General features: G+C 36.4%; 2 protein-coding genes across 6 annotated transcripts in view; one reads left to right on the forward strand and one right to left on the reverse strand.

The window, feature by feature from the left end:
• The window catches only part of PPME1 (protein phosphatase methylesterase 1), a 64,557-nt gene extending 55,590 nt beyond the window's left edge, over positions 1-8,967 (reverse strand). Inside the window, exon 1 of the mRNA XM_051987123.1 lies at positions 8,668-8,967. Coding sequence (XP_051843083.1) covers positions 8,668-8,768 — 101 coding nt within the window. The 5' untranslated portion in view covers positions 8,769-8,967. The remainder of the gene's footprint in view (positions 1-8,667) is intronic.
• A 210-nt stretch (positions 8,968-9,177) lies between these two features.
• C2CD3 (C2 domain containing 3 centriole elongation regulator) overlaps positions 9,178-17,123 on the forward strand; it is a 143,482-nt gene continuing 135,536 nt past the window's right edge. For 2 of the 5 annotated variants that reach the window (XM_051987129.1, XM_051987128.1), the window contains exons 1-2: positions 9,178-9,589; positions 10,980-11,249. In XM_051987129.1, coding sequence (XP_051843089.1) covers positions 9,535-9,589; positions 10,980-11,249 — 325 coding nt within the window. In that variant the 5' untranslated portion in view covers positions 9,178-9,534. The remainder of the gene's footprint in view (positions 9,590-10,979; positions 11,250-17,123) is intronic. The other 3 variants (XM_051987125.1, XM_051987126.1, XM_051987127.1) reach the window with 2 other exon arrangements.

Consider the following 17,123-nt stretch of genomic DNA (forward strand, 5'->3'; position numbering starts at 1 on the left):
CCATCAGTTGGAGAATAGCCAAATTGTTATAGTATATGAATTTTTATGGAATATTATTATTTGATAGGAAATGATAAGCAAGATAATTTCAGAGAAGTCTCGAAAGACTTAAATGAACTGATACTAAGTCAAGTGAGTAGAATTAGGAGAACATTGTATATAGCAACAAGAAGATTATGTGATGATCAACTCTGCTGGACATGGCTCTTTTCAACAAGCAGATGATTCAGGACAAGTTCCAATGGTCTTGTGATGAAGAGAGCCATCTGCATTCAAAGAAAGGATTGTGGGGATTGAGTATGGATCACAACATAGTACTTTCACTTTTTTTGTTTCTATTTGATTGCATTTTTTCTTCTCTTTTTTTCTTTTTGATCAAATTTCTCTTGTGCAGCATGATAATTGTGGAAATATATATAGAAGAATTGTACATGTTTAACATATTAGATTATTTGCTCTCTAGGGGAAGAAGTGGGGAAAAGGAAGGGAAAAAATTTTGCAACACAAGGTTTTGCAAGGGCGAATGTTGAAAATTATTTATACATATGTTTTAAAAATAAAAAGCTTTAATAAAAAAATAAAGTAAAATCTAAAAAACCTAGATTCTACTCTTTTGTTTTACTGGCCATCAAAGAAGATGCTTCTCTCAATAATTTTGTATAACAACCAATAAAACAGCAATGTTATTACTGCATGCCACATGAGGCTTTGGAGTGTTTTGAGATCCTAAGATCAAAGAGGCTATTAAAATACAAAGTCTTCTTAAAAACTAGGAATAGGAAGAGTATTCTTTATTCTGATGCTTAATAAATGGTAGCTGCACTAAAATGAAAGCTATTTCAGCAAATGACTGAAAAAAAAAAAATCAACCTCCTTAATGAAAGCTTCTTTTAAATAGGCACTTCCATCTTTCCATGGACTGTCCAGTCTGCTGAGTCAAAGTATAATAAAATATATTTTTCATAAAGATGGATGAAAACAAATTGCTCAAGCCACAAGAAAGGCATCAATGATTCTGTGCTAAAACTGGAAAAATTCTCAGTCTCTATTTCTCCCTATAACCCCCATTCATAAGGCAAAAGAAATCAACTAATTGCTGTTGGAAAGAACACTGTATTTGTATTTGCACATAATTTTTCAGACATTTTCTTCCCCATGAAACTATTAGCTCCTTCAGAGCAAGAGCTGTCTTTTGCCTTTCTTTTATATGATGAGTGCTTGGTATATGGTAAATACTGAATATTTATTGACTATTGATTTTAGTTAAACTAACACCAAATATGGAGTCAGGAAAATCTGAGTTCAAATTCTTTATTAGAAATTTGTTAACTGTGCAACCCAAGATAAGCCATTTAACTACTCTCTATCTTAGATACTAAAAGTTTCCTGCAAAACTAGTTACTACATAACCATACATTGTACATATATTACATATTAAACACACACACACACACACACACACACACACACACATACACACACACACACAACAACAACAACTCAGTTCCAGAGCTGGAATTCAAATCCAAGTCTTCTAACTCCAAATCTAATGCTTTTGTCACTACACATCATGGTATCTTATCAAGAAGAGAACACTGTATACTAACAAGTAAGAAATGAAAACTGGCAGTACATTTTGATACACTAAAAATATGTAAGGACTAAGAGCAATTGCAAGCTCTGGATATGGCCTGAAGCATTCAAGAAATTTTTCTTCCATACAATTATACCTACAAAATTATACTTTTAAAATGTAATTCAGTAAATATTTCTTGAGCACTATTCTTTAGAGGTAACTAGGTGATACAATAAAAGTGTTGGATTTGGATTCAAAAAGACCTGAGCTGAAATGCTGCCTGAATACTCTTTTACTAGCAATGACTATCAGCAAACCATTTAATTTCTAGGTCACCTTTTCCTCATCTATATAATGGGGATAATAGAACCTATATTACAAGATTGTTGTAAGGATCAAATGAAATAATGTAGAGTGTTTGCAAATCTTAAAGCTCTATATAAATGCCAGCTATCATTATTATTATTATTACTAATACATAGGTCTTTACTGAATGCTGATGGGAAACAAAAACAAATAAGACACAATACTCTCAAGTTTATGCTAGGGTTTAGGCAAAAGAGTATACAAAACTAAAATAATAAAAAGTGCTTTAAAAGTTTACTGGGAAAAGCCAATCACTTTAGATTGGATAAAGCAGAGCCTTGTCTTAAACTTGTGATTAGAATGTATCATAAATAACAAATTTGTTATTTGGGAGTTGGGTGGCACAGTGTGGATGTAGTGTTGGGCCTGGAGGCAGCAAGACTTACCTTGCTGAATGCAAATCTGGCTACAGACACTTATTAGCTATATGATCCTGGGCAAGCTCTTAACCATGTTTGCCTCAGTTTCCACGTCTGTAAAATGAGCTGGAGAAGGAAATGGCATTTCCAGAATCTTTGTTAAGAACACCCCAAATGGTGATGGGTATGAAGAGTTCGATGCCATTGTAAAGGACTGAATAAAGATAGCTAGTTGAAACACAATTCAACAAATATGTACCTATCAAGTGCTTACTACATCTACAATCCTGTGCTTGATGCTAAGAATACAAAGTTGACTAAGTTACTACCTCACATCTATCAGATTAGCTAAAAAAATAATGATAAATGTTGAAAGGAACGTGAGGAAACTGGGACACTAATACATTGTTGGTGGAGTTATGACTGATCCAGACATTCTAGAGAGCAATTTGGAATTATGCCCCAAGGGTTATAAAACTGTGAATACCCTTTGATCCAGTAGTATCACTACTGGGTCTGTTTCCCAAAGAGATCACAAAAGAGCGAAAAGGACCCACATGTACAAAAATGTTTGTAGTAACTCTTTTTATAGTAGTAAGCAATTGAAAACTAAATGGAATGGGGAATGGCTGAATAACTTAGAATATTTTTGTTCTATAAGAAATGATGAACAGATTGAAAAGCTTGAAAAGACTTACATGATGAGTGAAGTGAACAGAACCTAGAGAATACTGTAACAGCAAGATCTCTTGTTCTTTGTCAGGAAAAAACCAGTTGAGTATTAGATATTTATTACTAAATAAATTTAAAGTTCAAAACTTTTCTTGGCAAGCCAGTTATAGAGGCTGATATTTTATGCATTATTCATAAAATTATTACAAAAGATAATTTTCGCTAATATTCCAGGAAGTATCTTTTTGTTCATAAGATCAATTTATAGTTATTTGGGTACATGTATTAGTGCCTCCATTAAATTGTAATCTTTATGAGAGACAGACCATTCTATTTTTCCCCCTCAAAAGCATTTTGTTTTTCCAATTACATGTAAAGAAAGTTTTCAGCATTCATTTTGGTAAGATTTTGAGTTTCAAATTTTTTCTCTCTCCCTTTCCCCCCATAAAACAAGCAATCTGATATTGGTTATACATGTACAATCATTTTAAACATTTCCACAGAATTATGTTGTTTAAAAAAAAAAAAATCAGGGCAAAAGGGAAAAAGGTCAAGAAAAAGCTAACAAGAGATCTTGTTCTTTGGATTGAAGTCACTATGAAGTTCCATTTTATTTCCCCTCATTCTTGTATAAGTAAATAATACTGCATTTATACAGAATGTGGGGTTCCCATTAAGATAAGCTTCAGATAATTAAAACTTATCCCTTTCTTCAGCTGGCCCACATTTGTTCTTTTTAGCATTTTGCAAGAAATCTTAGAATTTGTCACACATTTTGTTTTTTGTTTTTTTTTAAAGTATTATTAGGTATAATTTAAACAATCTTTGATGATTCTGTGTTATCATATGAACATTGGTTGACTTTTTAAAATATAGACTCACATATATATATGCTAGTTTTTCTTTTTTCCATTTTATACCATGAGGGGTCATGGTAGTGCCTGTAACACTTGCTTACTGATCTATTTTGCTATGCCAAATAGCCAAGTTTATTAAGATTTATTTTTAATTTAAGTGTGTTTAAAAAAAAAAGTAAATAAGAGATGCTTTTTAGAGCCTTATCTTGGTTATGTGAAATGTAGAGGAAATTGCTGTGAAACTGCCACTGAAGATAACAAAAAAATGTTCCTCCTCTCCCCCCAGATGTGTGGGATTTAGAGCATCTAATATATTAGAACATTCAAACACTGAGATAGATAAGAAAATAGGATTTAAAGACTACAAAAAAGCAATTCCATGGGACAAAATGGACACATTGTAAGTTTGACATGGGAAAGTATGAACAATAATAATTATATTTCCTTAAGTAGAAAAGGAAAATCTTTCAATTGCTTCTGGGCTAACAGTTTAGTATCAAGATTTTTACTTTTTGGAGGGGGGAAATTGAATTATAAACTTCCCCACAAAGACATCCTATCGATGTACCCTTCTGTATTTACAGGTTTAATTCAGTAGACTTCGGTTATTGAATTACTTAGGATTCAAGAAAGTCGCATTTCAGGTAATTTAACAGAACAATTTGTACATTATTCTATGATAAGGATTATTCTATTTATTTGACTATTATTTGAAAAGATTAGGCTACATAAATCACAACATTAAAGCCATTAGGTTTAGAACAATCTTGTTCTAAGGTACTGGGAATGAAGTTAAAGGAAGTGGTAACAAAAGAAAAAGTAGGGGCAAAGCGCTTTTGATTCTGTTCCTAACTCAATCTGTAACCTAGGGCGAACCACCTCCATTTCTCTTTTCCAGAGTGAATAAGTAATATAATAATGCTATTTCAGTTTGCTGAAATCATTCTCTTCCTTCAAGACCCAGTTTTGGGTGCTACCTAATCTTAAGAAGCTTTTTGAATCCACTGGCTTAGTCACTATACTGTGACTGTTTTATTTAGAATTCGAGGTTCATAAAGACAGAACAATTGAGGAGTAACCACCATTTATTAAGAAGTTAATTCTTATTTCAAAGAGCAGGAATAACACTCCAAAGTACATCAGGATATGATAACAAATTAGCAGCTCACATTTATATAATACTTTAAGATTGTAAATAATTCTAACTGTCAAGTAGGATTCCAGAATTATCCCCATTTTATAGATGAAGAAACTGAACTTCAGAAAGGTTAATTCTGATCTGCCCATGGATATAACCAGTAAGGATTTCCTTACCTGCCTTCCAAGACTGCTCAAATCCCACATTCTGCAAGAGACCTTTCTTGGTATCCTTAGAACTTCTATTTACACTTTATATACCTTGTATGCACCTAAATATTTGCAAGTTACTTCCCTCATTAAGATGTGAGCTTCTTCAGAAAAGGAACCCAAATTCTGCCTTTCTTCTCATAAGCAATGCTTAAACACATTGCCTGGCATATAGTAAGGGCTTAATAAATGCTTGTTGACATCAATCTAAATTGGATCTCTTCAAAGTCTAGCTCTCTTGCTTCTTTAGCACATCTCTTCTGATAAGAAGAATACTCAGAACTCTAAATTGGGAATCTATAGAAATTCTTAACATGTTAAATATAGACTGTTTTTATATTTCTCTCCAAAGAAGCAAAATAAAACACAAAACGAACTAAATTTATCTGCTTTTTATTTATCTGTTGCCCTCACTTTTTACTCATTCTCAATAGCAAAAAAGTTTCCAATTATTAAATTCAATAAGCATTTAAGTTCCTACTGCAAACAAAGAATCATGCTAGATTCTGGAGACGAATCAATAACAGATACAACATGGTCATTTACTTTCATAGAAAGTATGGGACCTATTTGCTAGGCATATATGGCACATACACATGCACCCCAGATATGGAAAGAAAAAAAGGGAAAGGACAGGGGAAGGGAGGGAGAAACAGACAGAGAGAGGAGGAGGAAAGATTTGGGGATAAGAAGCTAGTGAAGAAAAGTGGCAGAAAGAATCAAGGAGACTTCAAAGAATGAATAGAAATTTGTTTCCGAGGAAAAAAATTTTAACAACAAAAAATAATAATAATTAACAACCAATATTTATATAATGCTTACTGTATACCAGGCACTGTGCTAAGTCATTATCTTATTTGATCCTTACAACCTAAGACATGGAGATGCTACTATCATCCTCATTTTACAGATGAGGAAATTAAGGCAAACAAAAGTTAAGAGACTTATCACCCAGCTAACGTCTGAAACCAGATAAGAAACTGGGTCTTCCTTACTCCAGGCCAGCAATATATCCACTAAATTACCTCCAAAGCCAAAGTTAGAAAAAAGAAAACATTATCACAGAAATTTATCACAAAAAATAAAGACTTTTCAGCTCACAATTAAAGACTTCATTAAAACTTGAATGTAGAATGCAACAAAGAATAGTTTGGTGAGGAATAAATTGTCAGGTTCCATAATTTTGTGGAAGCAGGCAAGTGGTAAAGGGAATAAAAAGAAATGGAAAGACATTGTAGAGGAGAAACAAGAAAAAGAAATACAGTAGGCATGGATGGACTTGAGAAAATATTTGACTGTGAATATAAATTAATGCCTAATAGTGAAAAATGAAGTCTCATTAATCCTACAAGATTAAGGAAAGGATGAAAAGCCAAAGTCTGAATTATAGCACATTTGAAAAGGAAGTTTGTTCACTTTCATCTACATAGAACATGGCTTTACCTTAATCACTCTATGTTCCCAAGATGCCTTTATGGGTAGAGGATAGCTGAGTATAGTACAGGAGATCCTAAAAAAAGTTAATGCAGTTTTAAGCTATTAAAGTTTAATAATTCAATAAAGCTTTAACAGTTTTAAATTGCACTAATACTTTTGGGATAAGCTTTAAGCTTTAATAACCTAAAACTGTACAAAAACTTTTGGGTCATATACTCTGCAGAAAGTTCAATGAACTTGAGAATGTTGAGACCTGGATTCTTTGTCCAGACTCTCCTACTAATGTGTTATGTGGTCTCAGGCAAATCATTTGCTTTACTAGATTGTTTTCTTATCTGTAAAATATGATGTTTTGACTCAATCTCTGAGTCCATTAGATGGGAGAAAGAGGAATTGGCCATGTGATTTCAGTGTTGTAGGGAATTATAAGTTGCAGAGAAAGTGCTGACTTGCACTGGGATAGGACAGAGTGGACCAAAATATTTCTTTTATTAATTTAGTTTTGGGAAAGACATGCCTATCAGAGTAAGGGTGTATCATTAAAAAAAAAAAAAATGACTGACACAGGAACAAGAAGGCCTGTGTACCAGAGTATGGACCAAAACTAGAGATCAAACAAATGCTTACTCTAAATTACCACCAGAAACTCCCAATTATAGGCAAAACCATTATTTCTTTTCAATATTTACTACCCACTCAGCAAAGATATGAAAAGTATAGTCCCTTAAAGGCAAGTCTATGAACCAAAAGTGCTTGAAAAAAGGTTGGTCTAGAAAAGCAAATACATTTTATAAAGAATTTTGGGGCATCCTTATACTCAGTGGTCTTTTAAGTTTTTTATTTCAGAATTTTTTCTCAGGGGACTTGTTTTTTAAGAGGCAAACTCTTTAACTAATTACAGATCACCAAGGCAAATACAACCTATTAATATGTTTAACATTCTTATGATGAGAATACTGTCTGCCTTCCTCTCGAGTTTTTATTTCAGTACCAGAATTTTTTTTAAAAATTACTCAAACTCAAATAACTTTAATAATAGCACACATTTCCGAAACATTGGTATGAAAAATTATAAGATAAAATATAAGAAACAGAGGCAATAACTACTTCTGCGCAGTTTCTGCTTCATTAATCTCTAAACTTCCTTCCCTCTCTAGAAGTCTTTATATCTTAAAAGGCCAAGAATTCTTTTTAGTTATACCTAACCCAATCCTTTCCCTCAACTAGCTCAACTGTGAGCCAAACATGCTTTAAATTTCTTTTTTGATCTCTTAGAATTGCTTTTTTTCTCCTCTAAGTCTTGTAATTCTTTAAGGTCAGGTATCCCACTGCCCTTAAAACCTATTCTTTTTATTAGGCATAACCCACTGTCCTTAACACCTATTCCTTTTATTATTTATCCCTAACTTACTCTATTTCCGCGTATTCTCTAGTGTCCCTAGTTCGCCGAATCACATTCTGTAGCCATAACACAGACCACACAACCACCCACCTGGAACTCTTATCCATCATCAAACTCCAAAGCCCATTCTTGCCCCCATCACTAGAGCCCCTTCTCACCTCCCAGTGTGATCTCTCTAACTTGAGTCAAGTTGCTTTCAAACCTTTTCATAGTCGTTTCCATTCTCTGAGTCGCCTCCTTTATTACTCCTGTCCTTCACTCGGTTCCCAGGGCTCTCAACTCTTCTTCCCTGCTCCTCTTCGAGGTACTTCCATGTTCGCTTCCCACCACGGGCCCACCCCGAGCCTCTTACAGTAATCAGTGAGCGTCAGCCTCCCTTTCTCTCCTCATCTCATTCCCACCTACCCCGCCCCTTCCCTTTCGAGGATCGTATTCTCCCATCACCTATCCCTTCTCCAAAGCCCTCTTCCCCCCTCATCTAAGTGTCCCCTCACCCATGACGAATCCCGCCCCCAGTCTCTCTCACCTGCCCCTCCCACCTGAGGCCCTCTGGGGTCGCCCTCTCTTCCTAACCGTCCCCTTACCCCAGGAAACACAGATCTCTTTTGGGCCGCGGCCCAGCCCCGGTGCGGAGAGATGGGAGACACGTACCCCATGCGCAGCTTGGCTCCGCTCTGGCTGCCCCCGCCGCCCGGCAAGGGGGGGCGGGAGGGCAGGCGGCCCAGGTGCATGGTCTTCTCCAAGGCCGACATGAAACAAGAAGGCAGGAGGGAGGCCGAGGCCGCCGCGTGTCCTGTCCTGTGCCGTGTAGCGCACGAACGTCGCCTGTAGAACAAGTCCACTTAGACGAAGCCTAAGCAACAGCAGCACTTAGGTAGTATGGCTCACCGTAGCGGACAGCCCACGGCAGCCGGCTGCGCCTCCTCCCGCCCACCAGCGCCCAAACCCCTCCCCTTGTCGCCTAGCCTAGCCACTCCTCGGCTCTAGTCTCCTCAGCGACCTGGCCGGAAGTGCGCAACCGCTCTCCTGCGGAGGAGCCTGGGTAGCAAAATCGGCACGAACCCGACGCGAGAGGGCGGGGTCAGCGTAGCCAATGGAGTCCTCCGGGAACTGTCGCTTCTGCGCCTGCGTATTGCTAAAGTTAGCAGAGCTTAAGGTGAGGGGTGGGGACCAGAAGGAGTACAGACCCGTTACCAGAAAGAGAGCGGGTAGTAATGCATCCTGGGTTTTGTAGTTTTCCTGGAAAGAAGCTGCTCTAAGGCGCCTTTCTTACCCGCTCTCGGGAGCTAATGCTGTTTGTAAAGGGAAACAGTTGCTTGCGGCTTCCCTGAGTTTCCCAGGAGGTCCTGCGGCCGCAGCTGTGGCGGCGGTTGCGAGGGAACGCGCGCGCGGAGTAGTTGGGGGATCCTTGGCGGGACGCAACATTTACCCTGGCGGGGTGTTCGGAGGACCCGGCGAGGGGGCTCTTGGGGAGGCCTGCGACTTCGGTGCCTCGGGGGCTGAGAGCACCATCTCGCCATGAAACAGCGGAAGGGTCCGGGAGCTGGGAGCGGCCGTAGCCGTAAGAAGAAAGGTAACGCCTGAGGAGCGCCCGAGTCCGGGGCAGTACTGGGGAGAGAGTGGAACCTGCGGTCAGGAGGGCGAGCGGGAGAGAGTGAAGCCGGGGGTACAGAGTGCTACAGAGAGGTTGGAAGGAAAGGAACTCAGGAAAAGAAGGGACGCATAAGGGATGGACAGCTAAGGGTGACGTGGGGGGAGGCAGAGGGAAGGCAAGCTTGAGCAGGTACGAACTGTGTCTGAGACCCTTGGGGCAGATTCGGAAATTCGGGAAATGTGGCACTCCCGGGGGAATTTTAGGGAGAACTGCAACCTTACCGAGAAGGAGAGGGGCGTGGGGAAGAGGAAAAAAATCTCACGGTGTGAGTTTACGGTCTGTTTAACAATGAACTTGGAGTCATTCCCGAGTTTTTTGTTTCACTGGTGACCCCTTGGATACTTGATTTCCCCTCTTTGAGCCTCTCCATTTTGTGATTGGCACATATCTTCTACCAGAAATTTTCCTTAAAAGACCAAAACTGTAAACATTTATAGATTTCAGATTAAGATTTTAGTCAGAATATAATTTTACCTGATAGGTCGTGACCATTTGAGGATGTACGGGAGAAACAATCATCAGTGTCAGCCTTTCTCTACTTGTCAGAATTGACTTATCTGTGCAGATGTTATATCTCCCGCTCCTTCTCCCTGTAGTCTACACAAGGGTTGTTTTGTATTTGTTCTTATATCTCTAGCACATCATATAATTTTAATAAATAGTTATTGAATTTGACACTAGAAAAGCCCAGAGAGTATAAAAAAAATTCTTGAATCTGCAGTGTCGTATTGAGAGGGGATTTAAATACTAGAGATTTTAAAAGGAATCAGGATTAGTACCATAAAGTCTAATATAGAATCACAACTTCTCAGAGTTGTTAGAAACTCAGAAGTTATTTATACCAAGACCTATTTGAATAAGATCATCCCGACAACATTCCCAACAACTAATTATCTGGTTTTCATTTGTCTCTGATCAGTAACGAGAAACTCTCCTGCTGAGCAGCCTGATGCATTTTGAAACAACTCTATAATTTTCACGAAGATTTGTTTTGCTTTTACATTGAACCCAAATCTGCCTCTCTGCAACTTCTACCAGTGTTCCTACGGTAATATTAGAAGGAACCTGAGAAATTATCTCACCTAACTTCTCATATTACATTGCTAATGGGCCAAATAGGAAATTCATTGGCTTGCCCCAGTGATGAAGTTAAGACTAGAACACAGACAGATCTTCTCACTCAGATGTAATGTTCTTTTCACTTTATCAGGGAGTTGTCAGAAATTAAGGTTCTCCAGTTGTTGCAGATAGTGTTGTATTGGCCTACCTACTCCAATTTCTGATTTATCATTCCTATCTTTTTACCCAGGTCTAAGTGACATTTCGCCATCTACAAGTCTGCCACCTCTGGTTGAAGGTCAGCTGCGATGTTTTCTGAGACTAACCATTAGTAAAATACTCTGGATGGTTGTGAAGCCTCCAACTCCTGTTCTCATCCGAGTGAGGTGGTGGGGGGAGACATCGGATGGAACCATATTTTGTCCCAGGGATGCTTCCCTAATTGAACAAAAAGCTGTGAGAACAACAACCCGCTATGCTATTCGCTGTGGACCGAAGCAGTTTGCCTCTTATTTAACAGGTATGCTTGTATCATCCAAATTTTCCCTTTCAGGTGTTCACCATGGCAATTTGTTTTATATATTTGCTGATTGTAAACTAATGTTATCTATTTACGTGTATATCTCTTTACCAGAATGTAATTTTTATCAAGTAAGGACATTGGCTTACCTTCTATCTCCCAAAGTACCTAGCCTAGTATTTTCTACTGAGTAAGAACTTTATAAACACTTATAATTTCCTAAGTGTTTATAAAGAAGAGTATTAGAAATAAAACTTTTTTATTGTACCCAAGGGGCAATAGAAGAGTATATGGTGTTTATAAAGAGACTGTGACACACATTATTCACCTACCATTGTGAAGGTATACCAGAAACAGTGTAAATATCAAAAAAAAATTGACCGAGTAAAAAAAGAGGAGCTATAGTCATATAATGAGAATGAGGGATAAGAATGAATATCTTGAGTGCTGCATTAATATGCATAAAAGAATAATAAATCTAGAAGACCTCTAAATCATTGGGCAGATCCTGTATTGAGAAAGGATTTGAGGAAAGACATAGATATTCATCAGATGAAAATGGGAAAGGGGTTGTACCATGTACTGCTTTATGGAGTACTTTTCCTAGATCCAGAAAAGTATTTTTTATTGAGGTTAAGCCTTTAGCAAATACATTTTGCACATGAGAGGTGGGGAAGCAATAAGGGGAAACTTCCCTGAAATTTGGAGTACATTTGATTCCCTAACTTGAGTTTATGAATTGTGTCTTATCTATCTTCCTGACACAGATATGTGTATCTACATGGTCTTCCTCTCTGAGTGCTAAAACAAAAGAAGATTATAATGGCAGACAGTGCTAAAACTGTGCTATGTATTTAGTGGAGCACCATCAATTTGGTTAATTCCAGGCAAATGTCACTTCTGGGCAAGTCCTTCTGAGACTTCCATTTTCTCATCCATAATATGAAGATGTTGTCTTACAATATAGTTTCTTAAAGTTAGAAGGTTGTCATAAAATCCACTTCCACATTTATCATTTTCCTTTTTTTTTTGTCATTTTGGCTAATCTGATTGGTGTCTGGCAGTAGCTCAGAGCTGTTTTCATTTGCATTTCTGTGATCAATAGTGATTTAGAACATTTTTTCATGTAATTGTCGATAGCTTTGGCTAATTTATCTGAAAACTGCATATTCATATCCTTTGATCATTTGTCAGTTGAAGAATGGCTCTTCATAAATTTCACTCAGTTTTCTACATATTTGAGAAATTAGGTTTTCATCAGAGAAACTTGCTATAAACTTTTTCACAATAATGATTACTATTTCCCTCCATCTCATTTTTCTCCTATTTATCTAATTTTCTTCTCTTCTTTCACCCTGTCCATTCTCAAAAGAGCTTTGCTTCTGACTTTAATATTCCCCAATCTGCCTTTCAGCCTCTCTCTCCCCGCTGCCCTCTCCCTTTCTGTTCTCTCTTTTCTCCTTCCTCTCTTACTTTCCTGTACAGTAAGATAGATTTTTATACCCAACTGAATATGTATGTTATTGTCTCTTTGAACCAGTTCCAATGAACTAATGTATTGTTGATGTGTGTTTCTTCCCCTTCACCCCAAGCTGTAAAATCTCTTTTAAGCCTCTTAGATAATTTAGCTCATTCTTCCTTTCCCTTTACCCTTCTCCCAGTGCATTCTTCTTTTTCACCTCTTAATTTTGCTTTTTTCAGAAAATTATCCTATTGTATTCAACTCATACCTATACCCTAATAATGAGAAAGTTTTTAGGAGTTACAAGTAACATTTTTCCATATAAGAATATAAACAGTTTAACTTTTTTGAATCCCCTATGATTCATCTTTCCTGTTTGCCTTTTGAATCTTGTATCTGAAAGTCAAATTTTCTATTCAATTTTATTGAATATCCATTTCCCCCCCTGAAGGATTATACTCAGTCTTTCTGAATAGGTGATTCTTGGTTGTAATCTTAACTCTTTTGCCTTCTGGAATATCATATTCCAAATCTTCCAGTCCTTTAATGTGGAAACTGCTAAATTTTATGTTACCTGACTGTGGTTCCACAGAAACAATTTGAATTGTTTCTTTTTTGGCTACTACTGATATTTTCTTGTTGACCTAGGAGCTGAAGCTCTGGAATTTGGCTACGATATTCTTGGGAGTTTTTGTTTTGAGATCGCTTTCAGGAGGTAATTGGTAGATTCTTTCAAATTCTATTTTACTCTTTGGTTCTAGAATGTCAGAGTAGCTTTTCTTGATAATTTCTTGAAAGATGATTTCTAGGCTTTTCTGTTGATCATGGTTTTCATATAGTCTAATAATTTTTAAATTCTCTCTTCTGGATTTATTTTCCAGTTTTTCCAGTGAGATGTTTCATGTTTTCTTCTATTTGTTCATTCTTTTGATTCTGTTTTATTGTTTCTTGATATCTCATAAAGTCATTAGCTTGCTCTTGTCCAGTTCCAATTGTTAAGGAATTGTTTTCTTCAGTGAACTTTTGTTATCTTTTTTCATTTAGCCGATTCTGCTTTTTAAGACATTCTTTTCTTTGTTGTGTTTTTGTGCCTCTTTTACTATTTGACCTATTCTGTTTTTTAAAGTGTTTTCTTCAGTATTTTTTTGTATCTCCTTTACCAAGATGTTGACTCACTCTCATTTCCCTTCCCATTTTTCCTCTACTTCTCTTGATTTTTAAAATCCTTTGTGAACTTTTCCTTCAAAAAGGTTTTTGAGCTCCAAATTAATGTTTTATTTTGTGACTTTAGATATAGGAATTTTGATTTTGTTGCCTTCTTCTGAGTTTGTGTTCTGATATTCCATGTCACCATAGTAGCTTTCTGTAGTATCTATTTTTTCTGCTGTTTGCTCATTTTTCAGACTATTTCTTGACTTTTAACTGTGCTTCTAGAATGTGCTTCAGGTTTTTTGCACAGCTATTTTCAGAGATAACTTTGGGGACCTGTAAGTTTTCAGTTTGTTCTGTGCACTGATCTGTGAGTGACTACAAGCACTCTTTTGTACCCTGGAAATGGGACCAAGGTCTCTGCTGTCCTGTGGCCACAAGTTCTGTTGTACTAATGCTCCTCCTTGCCCTGGAACTGAGACTGAGGACTGTGACTCAGTTCCAAGTAGGGGCAATACAACAGAGCCTTGTGTCTGGTGCCAGCAAAAGGTCCCTTGTGAGCTCCTAATGACCAGTTGTCCAACTCCCTTACCATTTAGCTTCAATTATTTTTAAAATTTTATTTTGATTATTCATAGGCTTTAGTAACTTGCTAAAGAATTACATAACACAAAGAAAGGTCCAGAACCCCTGATCTGGAGGTTTTAATAACCTGTAAGACAAATATGAATCAATGGGGAAAAGGGAATGTTATCTTAAACTTCTTTAAGAGAAAAAAGTACCATATAGTCCTGGGAGTGATGGGTAGAAGTTGCAAGGAAGTACAATTCACTTTTATATAAGCAAAATTTGCTAACAAGTAGAGCTGTTCAAAAATTTAGAGTCTGAAATTCTGACAAGGGTATTGGTTCAAGAATCAGAGGACCAGGTCGAAATAACTCTTTGTTACTCACTTCTTCTTACTATTCAACCTGTCAAGTTGCATGACTTATCTGGGCCTCAGTTTCCTGTCTATAAAAATGAGAAGCTAGACTAGATGGCCTCTGAGGGCCTAAATTGATGGTCCCAGGTAGGATAGACGCCTTTAAACCTTATTGTAAATGCCACCTGTATCAGATAGACATGAGCTCCACTCTTCTTTGCTTGGCTCCCTCTTCCCACAGTTTCATCTGACCACATAAAACTTTAGTACTTTTGTCATGTGATTTATATATTTATGTTTGTATGTTATATCTTCTCTTGAATAATAAGCTCTTTGAAACCACTAACTCTATCTGATTTCTCTTTCTATTATTCCTCACAGTATCTAGCATATTATTATTAAACAGAGGAAGTGCTTAGTAAACATTTGTTTGTGTGAATGAAAGAAAAAAAAAATTCAGATTTGGAACAAACCTCAGAGGACATCTAGTGTTCAATAAACACCTGAGAAGGATTGAATTCCCTTGGTAACATACCCAAGTAATATTCAGTTACTGTTTAAAGATGTAGAAGAGAAGGAAAATTCACTACCTCCTAAAGCATTTCATTCAATTTTGGATATCCATTTTTATGAAATTTTTCTTAAGCAAACCCCAAATTTTCCTCATTGAAACTTATATTTATTGCTCCCAAATGCGCGTCAAAGGCCAATCAGAGCAAACCCAATCCTCCTTCCTCATAACAATCCTTCAGGATGACTCATACTTTTCCAGCTATTTTCCACATTTTCAAATACTGTACTGAAGAGAACCTTAAAAAGATCAATGGAAGAGAGATCACAAGGGACTTAATAAGATTGATCTGTTTACATTCCTATATGGGAAGATACTTGTAATTCTTAAGAACTTTATCATTATTATGGCAGTTAAAAGGAGTCTGCATAGCTAGATAGCAAGGGTGTAATTTAGTTATGTTGGATTTTTTTTTTTAATGAAGGAATACGTCAGATATGCTGGGAGAAGAGAAAAGAGAGGAATAATGGGGGGAATTATCTTACATAAAAGAAGTTCAAAAGGAAAAGTTTTTACAATGGAAGAGAAAATGGGGGAAGGATAAGTAGGTAACACTTAACCTCATTCTTGTTTGAACTGGCAAATATATCCCACATATTCAGTGAGATATAGAAAACTATTTTATCCAAATTAAGAAAAAGAGTCTAAAGCAATCCCAATAGACTTGGGATAGAAAATGCTATCTTCATCCAGAAAAAGAACTATGGAGACTAAATGTAAATCAATACATGCTCTGTCCACTTCTTTCTTTTTGTTGTTTTTTTTTTTTAATATCCCATGAGTTTTCCCTTTTGTCCTGATTTTTCTCTCCCAGCATGATTAATAAACCAATGTATAATTAAAAAAGAAAAGAAAATAGGAGAAAGAGATAAAATAAAGGGGGAAAGTGATAAGAGAGAGAGTAGATTAAGAGAACTTGTGCTCAGAAGCCAAACAAATTTCTGAGGAAAGACAGGGTAAAAAGAGAAGGATAATCAAAAGATAATAGGATGGAGGCAAGTACATAGTAATCATAAATGGGAATGGGATGAACTCACCCATAAGATAGAAGCAGATAGCAGAATGATTTTAAAATCTATAATATGTTATTTATAAGAAAGACATTTGAAACATGACAAACAAGACACACAAAGAGTTAAAATAAGGAGTTGGAGTCAGTTTAAAAAAAGGCAGGGGTAGTAATCATGATCTCAGAAAAATCAAAAATAGGCCTAATTAAAAGATAATCAGTGAAACTAGATTTTGGTGAAATATAAACATTAGGGTCATATTGACTATAATCATATGCATCAAGTGTCATGGATTACAAATTCTTAAAGGAAAAGTTAAATGAGTTACAGGAAGAAATAGACAGTAAAAACTATATTAGTAGGAGACCTGTATTTCCTTCCACAGAGCTAAATGAAACCAACCAGAGAATTAATAAGAAACAAGGAAGTTAATAGAATTTCAGAAAAGTTAGATATGATAGGCCTTTGAAAAAAATTGAATGGAAATAGAAAAGTATATACTTTTTTCTTAGCTGCACAAGGAACTTTTATAAAAATTGATCATATATTAGATCAAAAATGTCTCATGAATAAATTCAGAACAGCAAAAATATCATATACCCTTTTTAGACTGTAATGCAATAAAAATATTCAGTAAAGAGTTATGGGAGCATAGATTAAATGTCAATTAGAACTAATCCTAAAGAATTAGTGAGTCAAAGAACAAATCATAGCAACAATCAGTAATTTCATTAAACATAATGACAATCAAGATAATGAG

This window comes from Antechinus flavipes, chromosome 3 (assembly GCF_016432865.1).
Source record: "Antechinus flavipes isolate AdamAnt ecotype Samford, QLD, Australia chromosome 3, AdamAnt_v2, whole genome shotgun sequence".
In the NCBI taxonomy this organism is placed as follows: domain Eukaryota; kingdom Metazoa; phylum Chordata; class Mammalia; order Dasyuromorphia; family Dasyuridae; genus Antechinus; species Antechinus flavipes.